Source organism: Solea senegalensis, linkage group LG6, assembly GCF_019176455.1.
Source record: "Solea senegalensis isolate Sse05_10M linkage group LG6, IFAPA_SoseM_1, whole genome shotgun sequence".
Taxonomy (NCBI): Eukaryota; Metazoa; Chordata; class Actinopteri; order Pleuronectiformes; family Soleidae; genus Solea; species Solea senegalensis.
The window spans coordinates 18729314-18745760 of NC_058026.1; the positions used below are offsets into that span (position 1 = coordinate 18729314).

The 16447-nt window shown below is 38.6% G+C and overlaps 1 protein-coding gene across 2 annotated transcripts; it reads right to left on the bottom strand.

The window, feature by feature from the left end:
* Nucleotides 1-2454: 2454 nt before the first annotated feature.
* Nucleotides 2455-12138, bottom strand: nufip2 (nuclear FMR1 interacting protein 2). Of its 2 annotated transcripts, none has more exons than XM_044028792.1 (4): nt 11733-12138; nt 8000-9700; nt 6296-6328; nt 2455-5458 (listed from the first exon to the last, which is right to left on the bottom strand). In XM_044028792.1, exons 1-4 carry the CDS (start codon nt 11878-11880, stop codon nt 5418-5420), a joined length of 1923 nt encoding a protein of 640 aa, XP_043884727.1. In that variant the 5' UTR covers nt 11881-12138; the 3' UTR covers nt 2455-5417. The 2 variants fall into 2 exon arrangements, with proteins under 2 accessions (XP_043884727.1, XP_043884728.1); XM_044028793.1 differs by lacking the exon at nt 11733-12138 and adding an exon at nt 11178-11403.
* Nucleotides 12139-16447: the final 4309 nt, after the last annotated feature.

Genomic DNA, 16447 nt, shown 5'->3' on the forward strand with positions numbered 1-16447 from the left:
TTTTGCAACTATGTATAAATTACGCTAAAATTAAAAAAAAAAAAAAAAAAACTAACAAAAAATAGAAAATAAAAACCTAACAAATGTTAATATTAAAACATGAAATTGTTAAATCAGTTCAAATGAATCATGTGCTACTTCAGACAATAACTTGATTGACTAGTGTGAGTAGAAACGAGCGAGCGGCCGCCACCTGCCCGATTCATACCCAGTTTGGCTTTAAGGTCACACAGTTCTGGACAATAAGCCGAAATATTATTTTTCAAAAACCTACAAAAACACACTAACTGCTCATTGCTTTTCAGCTGTGTCCACGTCACTCAGAAGAAAGAAATTAGCGGCGAGAAAACTCAAACACCATTGCAAAATATTTTGATTGCAAAAAAAGACAAAACAAGAAAATGGCACAGATATATATGATGGAAGTAGATTTTTAAACAATCAACATTGCATCAAAAATCACACAGGCACCTGAACATGAAACAACGGGAGGAGAGAGTGTTAGGTCAAAAATATATGAGGAACTTGCATATAATAGGAAGAACTCGCTACACGCACACACACACACAAATACGAGGCCTGACTCAGGACCAGGAGGCTGCTTCAGCATCTTTAAGGTGATTGCACTTCCTGGAGGAGTCACTCACTCACTTATTCACCCTCACTCACTCACTCACTGATTATAACATCTACTCTGCTCCAACAACCTGTTTTTGGTTTTGCAGGCTACAATGCTAATCTATCTTTATTTAAATGCATATTCAACTTAGCCATTCTGCTGCATATAAGTGCTTGACAAAGGGGAGGAGCCTTGGATGGAAAGATAGATTCTCTGATTTCTCTGTACCAGGACAATCCTCTCAAAAACTATATATATATATATATATATATATATATATATATATATATATATATATATACATATATATATATATAAAAATAAAAAGTATTAATCATAAGACTATAGCCACAACACATACTACTCACTGATTATTGATCACTCTGTTTTAAAAGCCTAAAGATGCCTCACTGTTCACTGACACTGCTTTCATCCATGAACTGTTTGCCCTTATGGAAACCTGGTTACAACAAATTTGACTATAGATTTATGGACATTCATTCATTGTCCACCACTTTATCCTCCTCATGATGGTCATAAAGGGAGCAGGAGCCAATCCCTGCTGACATATTGTGAAAGGCAGGGTCACACCCTGGACAGGTCACCAGTTCAAACACAGAGACGAACAACTACTCACTCACATACGGTCAATTTAGAGTATCCAATTCACCTCTGGACTGTGGAAGGAGACCGGAGAAAACCCACCCACACACACACACACACACACACACACACACACAGGGAGTACATGCAAATCCATGCAAACTCAGACTGGGTCGCGAATGCAGGTTATTTTGCTGCAAGGCAACAGTGCTAGCCATAACATTGCAGTGTGGCCCACTCTATGGACAATTGGGATAAATTATGAGGATGAAGATGCCATAATAAATGTGAATTTCCACAGAAAAAAATGCCTAAATGCTCCTAAATAAAGCAGGTCATATTCAGAGGGCAACATCTGATCCACTCATCCATCATACAACACTACACAGTGGGAGCCCAAACAAAGCATTTTAAATACCAGAGAGCAGACTGCCCTCAGACATGGAAGGTAAATGTCAAAATGTAAATGTCAAAAAGACGATGGCAGTTACTTTTTTTTCCTCTCCTACATGCAGCACTGCCACTGCCAAAGCTTATTCCCAAATTGTTGATACTTCTTAAAACCCCCACTAATGTCTGTTCGGTAGGGCTGCAACCTACGATTATTTTCACAATTAATGTATCTGTCGATTGATTTTTCAATTAATCGTTTGGTCCATAATATGGCAGAAAATGTTGAAAAATGGTAATCAGTGTTTCCAATACTATTCTCAAACGTCTTTTGTCCACAAACCAAAATTAATGTGTTTTGTTTTTCTTGGAGCAAAAACATTCACGTTTAAGAAACTGGAAAATCTGCAGATTTATTTCAATTATTATAAAAAAAAAAAAGATTATCAAAATAGTTGTCGATTAATTTAGTGATCGATAAATAATGGATTAATAGTTGCAGCCCTAGTGTTCAGCAGTAATAAAGAGGTGCATCACTACAAACACATGGAGATGAAAATTAAGCATCAGACAAATTTAGGATTATAGTCTAGTATACATTGAAAACATGGAGCAATGTGCTTTTTTGTCTTGTTTTAAAGGGGAAGTGAACATTTTTCAAGCCCAAAATGATCAATGACAGCACCTCGCATGCCACAAGAGTCATTATTTGGTGTGAAGTCATAACATCATATGCAAGACTCTGTATAGCAGGAGTTACATTTTAACATTTCCATTTATGAGAACATCAACATGACTGGGGGGCCATTTGGCAAAAAAAAAAAAAAAAACAACAACCAATATTTAACATAGTCATGGCTTTATCAACACTACCTGAGTTACATTTAATAATTCTGTATTCATCAACTTTTTTTCTGAAAAGTAACAGCCCAGAGCCATTCTTTCAAGGAGTATTTCTGGTCAGTACATAAAGATCTTTCTAGCAATTAAAAGATAAAAGCAATTTGCTTACATAAAGTGCTAAAAATTCATACATTAAAGCTACAGTAGGCAGGACTTTTTTTTGGCTTTTCTGATCAATAATTCCATAATAGCCTCTACAGCCTGACAAAAAAGTCTATAGCATTACGGGAAACACAGGACAGTGCAAACCCTTATGGGGCCCACATGTACATGTTGGCTGGGAGGGGCCTGGGATGAGCATTTATATTCAATTTTTCACTGGATTACATTATATCAGCAACTATGACAATTGGTAAAATATTAGAAGACACAAAACACAATGTTTTATGTGTGAATGTATTTATAAAAACAAATCGTTCTACTCCAAAGACTGCCTATTTTATTGGTGCATTTATTATCACAAGGTGGTGACAGCAGCAAGCGTTTAGTTAGTGGTTGTAGAGGTAATGACATTTACAAGATTTTTTGAATGCATCTTGAGGCTGCTCCTCTAAGTCTAGCACACTGTAGATGCAGAAGTGTTTTACATGGTCTTTGAATGCATCTCGCTAGCTGCTGCCTTACGGCAGTATGTTCACTAACCTAGTCAAGTCACAAATCTTGAATTTCAGACTGCCTCCACTTTTTATCTACAGTCTATGAATAAAAAGCATATCAATACCAGAGGTTCAAAGATGGTGTGCATCTTTCTGTGCCATTTTCCCAGTAATCCTGCTTACTGAAGCTTTAAACTAATGAAATCATCTGAGCAAAGAAACCAGGGATAGGGTTAGTTCCTCTGTTGTGAATAAACAATCCTGATTTGGAGACGGTAATGAAAGTGACGTCACAGGTGAGCTGGCCCTTTAGCAGTCAGCAAATATACGCTTAATTATACCTTCAACATGAGCTCTTTCGCAATAAACAAGAACACTGAAAATGCACCTTTAACATTTTGAACTATCAAATGTACTGTGGGTCACAGCAGAATCTTAGGGTGATGATTTCGTAGCTCCATGTAACCCATTTCACAAATCAAATGGATCACATGGGGTTATTGCACATTGGTTTGCAAAGGTCATCTACAGTAAAACATAAATGCACACCTTATTTTCACATTTCAACACTGTTTGACAAAGTGGCTAGTTGGGGGAACCTAGATTAGTATTGCAATTCTTGTTATTCTAGTCTTATTCTGGCCATGGGCAGTGACCTCTGACTCATTCATTTCCACCAGTAAACATGCAAGAAACATACGCTCTGTAAGACTGAAAAGTAGAGACACAAAATCATGAGTCAGGAAAAAAAAAAACCTAAAGTCATTAAATGCAACAATATGTTCTTTTGACAAGTGTTCAACTAGACAGAAACGCAGGCAACATTATCTGAATGGATATCCTGAGTCTTGCCCCTGAACAAACAGCACAAAACACAGAAGACCCTGTTGGAAGAAATGTCTCTCACTTAACAGTTTGTTTCACGCTTTAGTCTTTTTTTTCACACTTTAGTAACTCAAACCATATGCCAGCAGGGATATGAATCTAAAATTAACAACAGCCTGCACCGAACTGGTAAAGCCTGGGTCATACTTAACACGTTCCGTGTGCACAGAGAGCTGCTATGCATTTCTGCTTGCGCATACATTACCGCGATCCATTCATAGTAAAATGAGAGTCCTTGTCAGTCTAGCATTCCACACATCGTCGTCTTCTTTGAGTGTGCGTGGACCTCCTTGCAAAATTTAAACCAAGTGTCCACGGTTAATGTCTTCTTCTTTTTCTCTTTTGGCCAAAACAAGAGCGCACCACCAAGTGGACTGGAAAGTGTAGTGCCACAGGGAGCATAAGCGGTCAGCCAGACAATCCATGTGTTCACAGAACATGGAGGTCCGCATACACACCACCAACACACCCGGACGACGACATTTACGTCACATGGACCTCTGCTGACACGTGGACTATGACCCAGGCCTAACAATCACACAAGATGAAATGTATGAGAAGCTCAACTATTAAAAATGCTTCACCTTTAACGGAGACCTGATTTTCTTTTCCTTTAAAATCTTTTGCAAATCCTGTAATCAAAAAAAAGAAAAAATGAATGAAGGGGCAAGACTTTGCCTTCAAGTTGGGCACTTGTGCAGCCAGTGCTCAGGGGTCACACTGCAGTGCAGAGAACACTGGTTTTATTCTAACACCAAACGGTATGAAAAGAAAAAAGCACTGATTTGAGTCAAGGTTCCACCTTCTCGGATGGGGCCTCGTCTACGAGCTTTCACTGAACTTAAGATTTTAACAGGACGCCAAACATTCCTTACTCCACAACTTCAAGGTATTCTCTGCAAAGTGTATTCTCCTTTTGTTCGCAATGAATTGAAGCCTGCGCAAAGATGTGTATGAATAACGTCTAATATATCTACAATTAACTTATTTGAATGTGTTAAGAAAGAAAATGACTGAGGCAACGGCTGCCGCAGTTCAACAGGATAAAGGCTTAGGGAGGCGCAGTCCTAGACGCCTTTCTTTGTTGAACTCCTGAACGTCGTCCTTTAAGAGCCGTGAGACAAACCGCTTTAAGTTGCAAGTGTCCATTCATCATGTTGGAGAGGCACCGATCAACTCCTTTAACGTTACTCCACAGTGTGTGTGCGTGTGCGTGTGTGTGTGTGTGTGTGTGTGTCTGATGCCCCGAATACAGAGTGTCATTCGACCCGAGATTCCAAAAATCTGTCATGTTCAACTATCAAGTGTTTTCACAGTTGTCACTTTATCCATCCAAGAGGATTTGTGATTTCCAGGCTAGATAACTGCAGCACCCAGAGGAGAAGGTCAGTACTGGAAAGCATCTACCTCACTGATCAGGGTCAGTCCTTGGTTTCATTATAAACCACTACTCTTTTTGGATCTACAGCAGAGGAAGACAGGAGGCAAAACATATGGTTATTCAACTGAATGGAAAAAAAACCACAATCTTTTTTTGTCATTTCTAAAACGTTTTCCGTAAACAGCACACAAAATGCCCAGAATGACTCTTAACACTGTAGGACATATGCCAGGTCTGTATGTGGTGCTGTAATGTGCTACACCAAAAATGGAGAATGCATTTAAACGTATAAAGCAGTTATCATAAAGCAAAGAGACCAAACAATCCACAAGATTTTGTTTCCGGCCTGCCAAAATGCCATTTATGTGTGGATAGAACATCAATACGATAAAAAACTTAAGCAGATTCACCTTAACTAATTTTTGTGACTAGGTGAACACAACAGTGTCCAGAACTTCTGCACAGTACTGAATATTGTCAGTGACAGCAAGTATCTGTGTCTCAGGCTGGTTTCTAGCAAAGCGGGTGTGCAGAGTGCATTCGGTGCCGGCTATGTGTCAGTATGTTTTATAACCACACTTTATAAAACCTGAACTATAAGAGAAGATAGCAAGATGTCAGGTTAACTGAGCACCTTTTTTAGCATTTATGAGCTAGAAGGACATCAAAGCTTGGACATGAACTTTAACGTTTTAAGTGTTACCACACACAATGATAAAACATAATGCCACTGTCATTGGAGTATTGTTACTTAATCTGTAATGTGAATAAGACTAGTATAAGACAGATGCTATAATAACCTGTTTAATAGGTTTCAGGACTTTCCTTAACTTCTTAGAATTTATATTTCTAGAACAAATTCTGTTAACACAAAAACACATTAAAAGCAGAACAACTTTGAAAAAAGCTTTGATTTACCTTGTTTTTGCAAGTTGAAAATGGATTCCATTTCTGTTGAAGGAAAAAAACAGATATTATTTCAGCCTCTGCACTTACTGCTTTCTGAGAATAAATTAGATTAAATGCTTAGTTTTTTCTCTTGAACAAGATGTAGATAAATCAATAATTGTACAACAGAAAACGTACAACGGAATAGGCTCAGAGTTAAATACGAGTTAATTAGAGGACTTACAGAAAAACACAGAATTAGAAGAGTGGTACTTAAAACTCTGAATGATTATTCATCAAAATCACCTGAAGGACATGCAGAGTAACAAGTGATTGCTGCACAGCCTCTCCATTTCTTTTTTACTCCCAAAGTGAGGCTCTATCGTAGCAGGTAAGCTTATCTCAGCCCATTTTTTCTTAGTTCTCAATGTTTCTCTTGGAAGCATAAAACACAGTGGGAAATATTGTTGTAATGCATTAATCATTTTGAATTGTGAGCCAAAAAGAGATTCCCACCACCAGCATTATTGACTTTAGTTGTGTCTCATCAAAATCAACTACATTTTCCACTTTTCATTTAACAGTCAGTCACAGAAGGCGACTGTTATTGTGAAGCACTCACTGAAGCTAATATTGCCAATTTTTAATAATCAAAATTGGCTGATTATTTAATAAGCAGTCCACCAAATTATGTATTTTTGTCCTCTGTACCCTGATCACCCAGGATTTAGTTTTAGTTTTTTGATGACCTGATTCATGAATTTAATATTCAGTTTACGTGTTATTTTGATGGAAATTACTGTATATAATTGTACTGCAGTGCAGGCATAAAAAAACAGATAAGAAAGACAAAATTTAATATTGAATAACCGATTACTGAAGTTAAGCAATTTATCTGTATTATTTGTTATTATTAGGGCCGCAACTAGGGATCACTTTCATAATCGATCAACTGGTGATTAATTTCTCCAGTACTTGTTTGGTCCACAAAATATCAGAGCATGTTGATCAGTGTTTCTCAAACCTAGAAATGATTCCGTTTTAATGATTTATTTTTTTATATGGAGGAAAGACCCCAGAGAAAGTTCACATTTAAGAAGCTGGAAACTCAGACCTTCTTTTAATTATTAAATAAACTGTCTTTGTAATATATTTGCTGCCTAATTTCACCATCAAATACCATTGACACTAAATCATTTGTTGCTTTAAACCCAAAGTCCATAGAGAAAATAAGCTATTTACATCACAGCATACAGTTGTTGAAACACTAATACATCCATCAGTACTTTCAACTGTGTTATTTTGTAACTTGAAATACTTTGTTTGGATGTACTTTAGTGACACAAACCTCTCAAACAAGGCAGCAGAGCTGAAAAAAGCTAGTCACTCTTAATTTTCTGTATGGACTTTGACAAGGGAGAAAGTGAAGTTTAAAAATTCACTTTTCAGCTGGAAAGCCTGTCTAATGGTGATATAAAGTGTGGAACATAAGATATCAGGTGAGCCTTATGTTAGTTGGCTAAAATCTGTTTTTCCTTGTGTCCCACTTGCCCTGGCAAGTATCCACATCCCTTTTCCACCTATGCTCCCAGCTCGCCTCAGGTTGGTTTTCCACTATAAAACACATATTCAACCTTAATTGGGTACCTCATTCAACCACACTTCAAAACACTTGCACTTTCACTTTTGGTTAGTTAAATTAATATGACAAAAAAAGTAGATGGTTCAAGTTACCTTTAGTGTGATAAGTGACAGCAGCTTTAACATCAAAGGACCCCCAGCTTGACCTTCTGCCAATGGCTTTAGAGTGGGTCTGTTCTTTCGGTGGGCCAAACAGCAAAGTAGTTTGCTGACCCTGTGCAGGTTTAGCACTGCTGTCTTTACTGGGGACTGGTGCAGCTGAACCTGCACTCTTGGCCACAGCATTTGTCTTTTCCTGGCCACAGAGCTGCAGCTTGTTCTCCTCCCCACTCATCACACAAGCAGGAAAACAAGCATTAGACACATTGAAAGGGGCACAAGTCCTTCTCTCTGGGTCTTGAGCCAAAGTACCAGGCTCCAAAAATGATGGGATAATATCAAAGCAGGGGTGGGCAGACTTGGCCGAGGCAGCCTGACACTCGCTTTGAGGTATGACCACAGTCTTGTCATCCTCCACGGGCACCGGCCCTCCTCCTCCTCCCCCCTCTGGCCCTAAACTGGGCTCATTAATGAAAGATAGCCCCCATTGATTCTGGAAGATGTCTCCCAAGGCTTTCTGATTTGTCTGAGCAGCTGGAGGGTCAAGGTGACGAGCACTAGGGAGCATGGGTTGCATATTTAAGGGGTAAATTAAAAGAGTACACTTCCTAAGCTCATAGGTTTCTCCATCTACAGGACTGGTTGTTGAGCTACAGTTACTTTCCAAAAGAGATGCTACATTCTCGCCACTTGGGATAGATGGGCCTGGTGGAATACTACTAGCAGCAGGAGCAAAGAAGGTACCCACTGACGGGCAGCTGTTTCCATTTCCAGAAACAGGACCATTAGTAAAGCTAGATGAGGTTATAGTTTTCATAGCAGACATAGGGACCTGTGACAGTCTAACAGGAGGAGGCAGTGTCTCTCCTCCGCCGTGAGCTACTTTGTTGAGGTTCTCTTTTACTTTACTTGCATAACTGATCTTGGGAACAATTTTTGCACTGCTATTGTCCACAGGAAATACTGGAGGGGGTTTGAATAAAGTCCAGGAGTCCTCTTTTGAGGGTGAGGAAAGCTTGGCTTTGTGCCTTTCCTCATTCTTTTTACCAAAGTTGCCAACGGTTTTGCCATCAGAGCCTTTCCTCTGCGATTCACCCACTGAAGCCTCTGACACAGCAGGCCTTCGAGCTGCTGACTGAGCTTCTACTTTATGGGTGGCTCTGAAGCCATCAAGTCTGGAAGTCACTCCCTTCTCAGTTGTCTCAACATTAAAAGCTCCAGACTCATCTGTAGTATTTCCCTGCTGCATGTCTTTCTCCATGTCTTTTATGACATTATCAGTGTTCTTGGCATTGTTACATTTGGCCTTCCGTTTCTTCGGAGTAGTGTATCCACATTCAGAACCGCTTCCATCATTGTCCTTGTTGGAATAGCCATTTGTAATTAAGCCACAGTTTACAACACCATTTTGAAGCAACACAGAGTTTTTCTTATCCAAAGTTTGGCACTCATGATGATTCAAATCAAATGTCTTTTCCTTGTCATTCTTAAGGTCCATATCCTTCTTATGGTCCAATCCTTTGCTGCTCACTTTCGGAACAGTTGTGTACAGCCTTTGTGTCGACTTCTGCCTCACATTTATACTAGTGGTGTGTTGGTTACCATTGCTGTTGGGAGGATGTGACATACCAACAGAATCAGACAGATCTGGATACTTCTCCCCTTCCTCGTCACTGCTGTTCACTTTTCTATTGCCTGAAATGGGAAATAAAATCAGTTTACACTGAAATAATATATTATCCCATCAATCACTACAAAACCTGCCCCTCCAAAAAAGAAAATTCTACAGAAATGAAAATACATTTAACCAATACAGTTGACAGATAATAAAAGTTAATGGAAGGATTTTACATGATTTTTGGGTCATTCACACCATCAATATTCATGGTACTACAATATAATTTATGCATCTCAAAATCAAAAAACAATTATAATATTTTATATTTTGAAATCGTTTGAAAATTTAGCTAAAAATAAGTACAAATATATCCTCATCTCATATACATTTAGCAACAATAATGTGCATTTTTCAATCCACCAAGTTTCAGATATTTCCTAATTTCCTAGGTGGAGTGAATTAATTAATTTGACTTAATTTGTTTCATTCTTAATCCATTCTTAATTCACTCACTATTCACTTTTTTTTCAATGTGGTTTTATGAAAATTATAGGATAGGCCTTTTTCATATGGACATGACTGTTCACTTTACATAAGCTGGGACTGTATGAAAATTAGCCAGCATGCAGATTGAGAAAAACGAAGCAAAACAGTACTCGTCCACCATTATTGTCATTATTTACACCTGTGATTTTCCTTCTGTGACTTGTCAAAATGGCTGCCATGAAAAGGGTAGTGTATTCAGTGTAAGTTTGTGTAGTTAGTGAGCTAATTTAGTTTTTTTGTGTGTTTTTTTTTAAAAGACTATAAATGGCAGACAATATAATACAATTATGTTGTTCCACTAGAACTGACACTTTGCAGTAAATGTACCCATACTTGTGCCACGATAAGCCAAGTGTTTACACTGTGTTTTACAAGTTATGGGAGTGTGTCAGTCAAATGTACTCCGGCCTGTTAGTCAGTTCGCTATCTTCAGAATATCTGACCTGACATCACAGAGCAGTTGTTGCCAGGTGAAAAGGGTGGCTCACAGTAGCATTTATAAATACCTTTTCTGACAGTGAACCATTAATAGGTCTATGCAGTGTAAAGAACTACATGGGAACTGCTGTCTCAACTTGGAATTTCCCATTCAGTGTTGCAGCCCCTCGTATCTGTGCGCCACAGCACACACAAGGCTCACTAAACCTGATTAAAACAGAGGCAACGTGTCGCTATAAGGCAAGCAAACCTGTTATCCTAACAGAGAGCATTAACAAATGCACACGGCTGTAATGTATGTTCTGCTGCACCAGACTATGAAGTTGTGCCAGAATGCGTGGATACACGCTGACTGGTCAACATGCAACAGGCCTGTGAGACGGCTAAGCGTTAGCTAGTGTCATCTACTTTAGCATTTACACGCCCTGGCAGCAAGCTAGGTGACAGGAAGCTAACAGTCCGCCACCGGCAAACAAAGTACGTAAAAAATACGACCGCCACTTGTCGGTCTTGCAATGCATCGTGGTTTTGTAAAAAAAATAACAATAATAATAATAAAAAAATACTAACCGGGTGATAAGAGCATTGACTAGCTGTGATTTTCTAACATGGCCGACAGGAAATAGAAGCTCAGAACATTCCAGTGGAGCCGGCTCGTTTTCCTAAACTGGACACAGGCATGTTGAAATGAATAACTCTTGGACAGCTGCTGGAGACAACATGCTGTGGATTTATAACATGCTAAATACTTAAATCACACTGTGACGCTGACGGGGTTTCTTTTTCTTCTTTCGTTTGCAAAAGATAAACGGGTGGTGAAACCGACTCACAAGGTCAATCCCCGATATGTCAAACCACTACCAGCGACAACTATCACACAGCGTCAGCTAACCAAGTAGCCAGCATGTTGGTGGGTTATTCACAACAGTGACCAACTGTCTGTTACACATGTCAGTCAGTCACCAGCTGTAACGTTTCATAATTTCTCCTGTAAACCAGATTTTGTAGTGAACAAACTGAGCCCTCGATCATGGTGCTCCCCGAAGTTAGCACATGCTAGTCGGCTCATTGACATTAGCTGACTAAGGCTAATAACCGTTAGCTAACTTTTCCGAATGGCCTAACCTGTTTTCTTCGTCTGCGTTTCCTGATGCTGGCGCTGGAAGTGGCTCTGATCATTTTTCAGACAAGTTGTACGTTGATTAGAGCTTCTGTCTTCTCCGTGGTGGTGATACTGCTTGTCTTGTGCCCGATCTTTGGGCTGATCCTCCATTGAAGTGTAGAATGTCGGACTCGATCGGCGACTCTATTAGCTCAGTGTGTAAGTAGAGAACAGTCCAATCACTACCAGTGTAAAACGGAAGCTATTTGGAGGCTCTGTAAACGTCAGCAGTGAACGTCTAAAAATGGCACTGTTTTTGGGTGGTCACCGCCACTAAATCCAGGCCCAGTATTTGTGCTGAGCTATGCAGAGGGCATTTTGCAGCACTTTTCACTCACTGGCAGACGTTTGAGTGAGAGTTCAGACTGAAATAACGGAAAGGCAACACTAAAATAAATCTGTTCAGGGAAGGCAGTAACGGGGTGGGGTTCGTGTATGAACTAAAATCATATGACCGGAGGCTCTGCCACGTCTCCAGCCAGTGGATACACTTTAGCAGAGGGTCCGGGAGAGAGCAGCACTAATAAAATAAATATTTCAATGCACATTTCACATCTGTACGGAAGCGTATTATTCAAAATAATCAAAACAATAATAATTTGTTTGTTTTTTTTCAGCCTTATTCATTTCATTAGAACATTATGTGGATAGTTTTGCAAGAATATTGACAGGAATCATTTCTTTATATTAACATTGTATATAATTTCAGTACTTCACTATCAAAAACTGATATTGTAAATGTATTATGCCCCCTAACTTATATCACTATATAATATTTGTACATTATGCATGCATGTGTACTTGCATGCTTACTTACTTCTCTCACTTTCAAACGTCTTTAATAAGTGTTACACATATAAAGTTGTGTTATTATTATTATTATTATATTATTAACAATAATAATAACAATAATAGTGATAATGATAATAATAATAATACAGGGACATGTATAGAAAGTAATTAATTGGTCCTATACATTGTGTTATAGTAATACTGGATATAAGGCTGGGTGATATGGCTTATAAATAATATCTGGATACATGTGGAAATAAAGCTGCATACAGGTGGTGTTTCTTGACTCATGAAAAGTTTTCTTTTTAAGTGTTAAAATAAAATATCTACTGTTTATAATCTGTTTATAATCAGATAATCATACCTCATTTATTCCTTTGGCTTGTTAATGTTAAATGAAGGATATTTATGTGTGTTAGAAACTATGAAATTGACTATAAATTAAAAGTGTTAAATTAAAGTGTTATTGAGTGACTTTTTAAAATGTGATTCTGTCGAATCCTTGTATTTTTTAATCAATATATAATATTTAATTTATAATGTTGAATGCATTTCACTAATTTATTCAAAATAATAAACATGATGATTATAAATGCAACAGTTAGAATATAGTTACAATATCAATATATTGTCCAGCTTTAACTAAATATGTGTGAGTGTGTGTGAGAGAGAGACAGTCTCTCCATGAATAAGAACAAAATATGCTGTAAAATCTAGAACCACACATACATAACACACACATACTTTATATGTGTGTGTTATGTATGTGCTATTCACTTTAACTTGCAAAATTTTCTGATCATGCAAGGATCATCTCCCTATTGTACATGTGAGCGCTCCTAACATCAGACACAAGCTGGTGTGATGTATACATACATACACACACATATATGTATATATATGTATATATATATATACATATATGTATATATATACATATACACAGTACTGTGCAGAAGTCTTAGGCTACCATTAGATTTGTTGTTTTAGCAATGCTATAATGACAATAGAGGATAATTATTTCTATTTCACTTTACTGGAACACATCCAGAAAATATGTATGCAGTTTTGTGTTGTTAAAAAAAAAAGCGTGATCTACCCTTACACTTGAACAATAACACAGCTCTGTTAATACTGGAGTGGAACCTTAATTAACGTTACTGTGTTAGGATTTATTAGGTAAATCCTATCACCAACAGAGCTGGTGATATAGGTATATATATACCAACAGAGCTGGTGATATAGGTATATATACATATATATGTATATATATACATATATACATATATATATTTGAATTTACTTTATTCAGTAAATAGTCCACATTGTGTATCAGCTATCAGCTGCAATGATTTCAAAATATCAGCATTGGACATAAGAAGAACATAAGAACCTTTATCAGTCGACCCCTAAATAAATGTTTCAAAGGCCCATGTGGTAGGATGTATATAGATAAACCTGCAGGCATGCTAAAACAATCAGTGAGTATCAGAGTTATTTGAGAAACAGAGCAAACTCTCAAACCAACAAAATATAAAGAAAAGAAAACTGGTCCAACCATGGCTCACCTTGTGCGGACTAGACCAAGGAAAAAAACACAATGTTTTCAGATGTTTACATATCTCTCTGTCTTAAGGATGGATCTCTCACCTGATCCTCCTGCTTCTGGTCTTTGTGATCCCTCCCTGCAGCCAGTCACTGTCATACATGGCTGTACCCCTCTTCAATTGACTCCTGATGCTCTTGAACCCAGTCCTCTCTCTGGCCAGAGTCTGGTCCTCTTCAGTCTTCAGGGTGCAATTAAATGGCTCACACTGGCTATTACCTGGTGTTTAGTGTCTGTCTTTACTTTGTCTTTTTCAGCAACTTCCACTTGGCTATAGCTGCTTGCTAAATCCAAGGTAGAGGCCCACTTAACAAGTCAATCTAGTGACTCTTTAATCATGGGCAAATGGAATGCACCTTTTCTAGTTTTAGCATTCAAGCGTGATAATCGGATTTCCCCCATCCTTCCTCTGGACTAATACAATGGGAGATGCATCCCTTATTATTTGTCTGTTCAACGGTTGTTTTATATGTGCTCTTACTGTTTCATACCATGAAGAGAGAATATATTGATATGGCAGACGTGTACATTAGGACTGTCGTCTATTACAGGATTCTCATGCTGAATCAAATTAGTGCAATCTACGTCACCGTCATCCTTTGTAAACAATGAGCAATACTTATGTTCAGCTGCTTGTTGTTCTGATCTAGTGAGCCCCTCCCCCCTTTGGCCTCAGTTCCCTGAAGGGACATGGAGCCATTACCCTGTGAGGATTCAACCAGACATCAGAATATCCCACAATAGTCCCTGGTACCTGCACTACCAGCTTTCCAGACACCATCAAGGCTCGTGAAACCAGCAACCAATCTGGAATGCTCTCTTCTGGCTGTAATGGCTCCACTAACAACTCCATAAGGAACTTTAGTACATGTTAGAGAGACACTTATTAATGTGCCTGCAGCCACACACAATGGGTTCTTCCCCTTTACTCTCCATTTAAGGCGTCAGGTGCCCCACCCCCAACACACGCACACTTGGTGTGTGCGGGCTCACCTCCATTCTTGGATTTCTGCTACTCTGGAATAGTCAAACAGTCTGGGGCTTTATTGCACAAACAAGGCATAGTAGAAACCTTTTATGACAATCATTCCCAGTAACCCTGGTTTTTCTCCTCGCATTTGAGGATCTGCTGGATCCTTCATGACCAGGACACCCCCAAGCAGAACACATTTTGCCAGAATAGTGATGTCCAGTTTATATAGTAGTTCTAGACCGCTTCCTTCCCTAATTCTCAGCCACTGCTAATCATCTGATAAATATTTGTTCAAAACTCTCAGTGATAGCTGTAACCATGGACCCAGTATCCAGCAAACATGGAACCTTTCACTCACCAGTGCAGATATAACTGAAGGCCCTTGCTCTGGATCAAAATGTAGCTCCAGAATTATGTGACTTTGCTCACTAGCAGATGTTTTTGCTGCTTTCAATGTCATGCTTTGTCTACTAGCCTCCTCTGAGCTTCAATGAGGTCCTTCAGCTCAGAATAACTTGAATACCTGTCAAGTGACTCACAAGCAGTGCGTACCTAGACAAACCACGGACGCAAATTGTCCACTGAGGGTTTAAGCAAACTTTATCTCTTAATCTTACGCTCAAGCTCTGATCCCTGACACCCTCACATAATGGGTCACGCAAGTCTCTTTGAGATTTAAGTTTAGCTTGTTCATCTGTTTCTACAATCCGTTTCCTGAGGGACATCAGGACATGGGAATAATCTAAGTGACTCTCCCTCACGTTGTTTACGTTTAAAAACCCGAAGGGACACTGAAATGTGTGAACATCCATATACTTTACCTCCCTCTAAATATTAACTATAATATTAACAGTGCCACTGTCCTGTCTAGCCTTAGGATGGACTAGACGAAGGAAAACAAACAAACAAAACAGTCCTTTGACAAGAGCAGCTAATGGGCCACTGATGTTCTGCATGAAATAAGAAAGTTAAAACACTTTAATTATGATTTTTTTAATTACTGTCAAATAAACAGTGGCATGACATCATTTAATGCTAAAATACCTGGTGCGCCAATTTACTTTACTGCCGACTACCAGCCGCGTTCAACCTAAGAATGCAGGTCTGATATGTATAAAAACAATAAATGTCACACACACTCCTAACCCTAACCACCAAATACTCAAAACACCGCATAGGTTAAAAAAAAAAACAAAAAAACACTTAATTCTCCTCAGCGTAAACAGCTTTGTGGCCCATGTTCCTCCTATCGGTAGCTCTATATAAACACTTGGTCCTATGTGTTAAACAACATTGTGTGCGATAGT

Excerpts from the sequence above, each read along its gene's own strand:
- nufip2 (XM_044028792.1), bottom strand. The coding sequence starts at position 11,880 with ATGGAGGATCAGCCCAAAGATCGGGCACAAGACAAGCAGTATCACCAC. Across the intron at positions 9,701-11,732 it reads AACGCAGACGAAGAAAACAG|GCAATAGAAAAGTGAACAGC; the intron begins GTTAGGCCATTC and ends TTCCCATTTCAG. Across the intron at positions 6,329-7,999 it reads TGTCACTTATCACACTAAAG|AAATGGAATCCATTTTCAAC; the intron begins GTAACTTGAACC and ends TTCCTTCAACAG.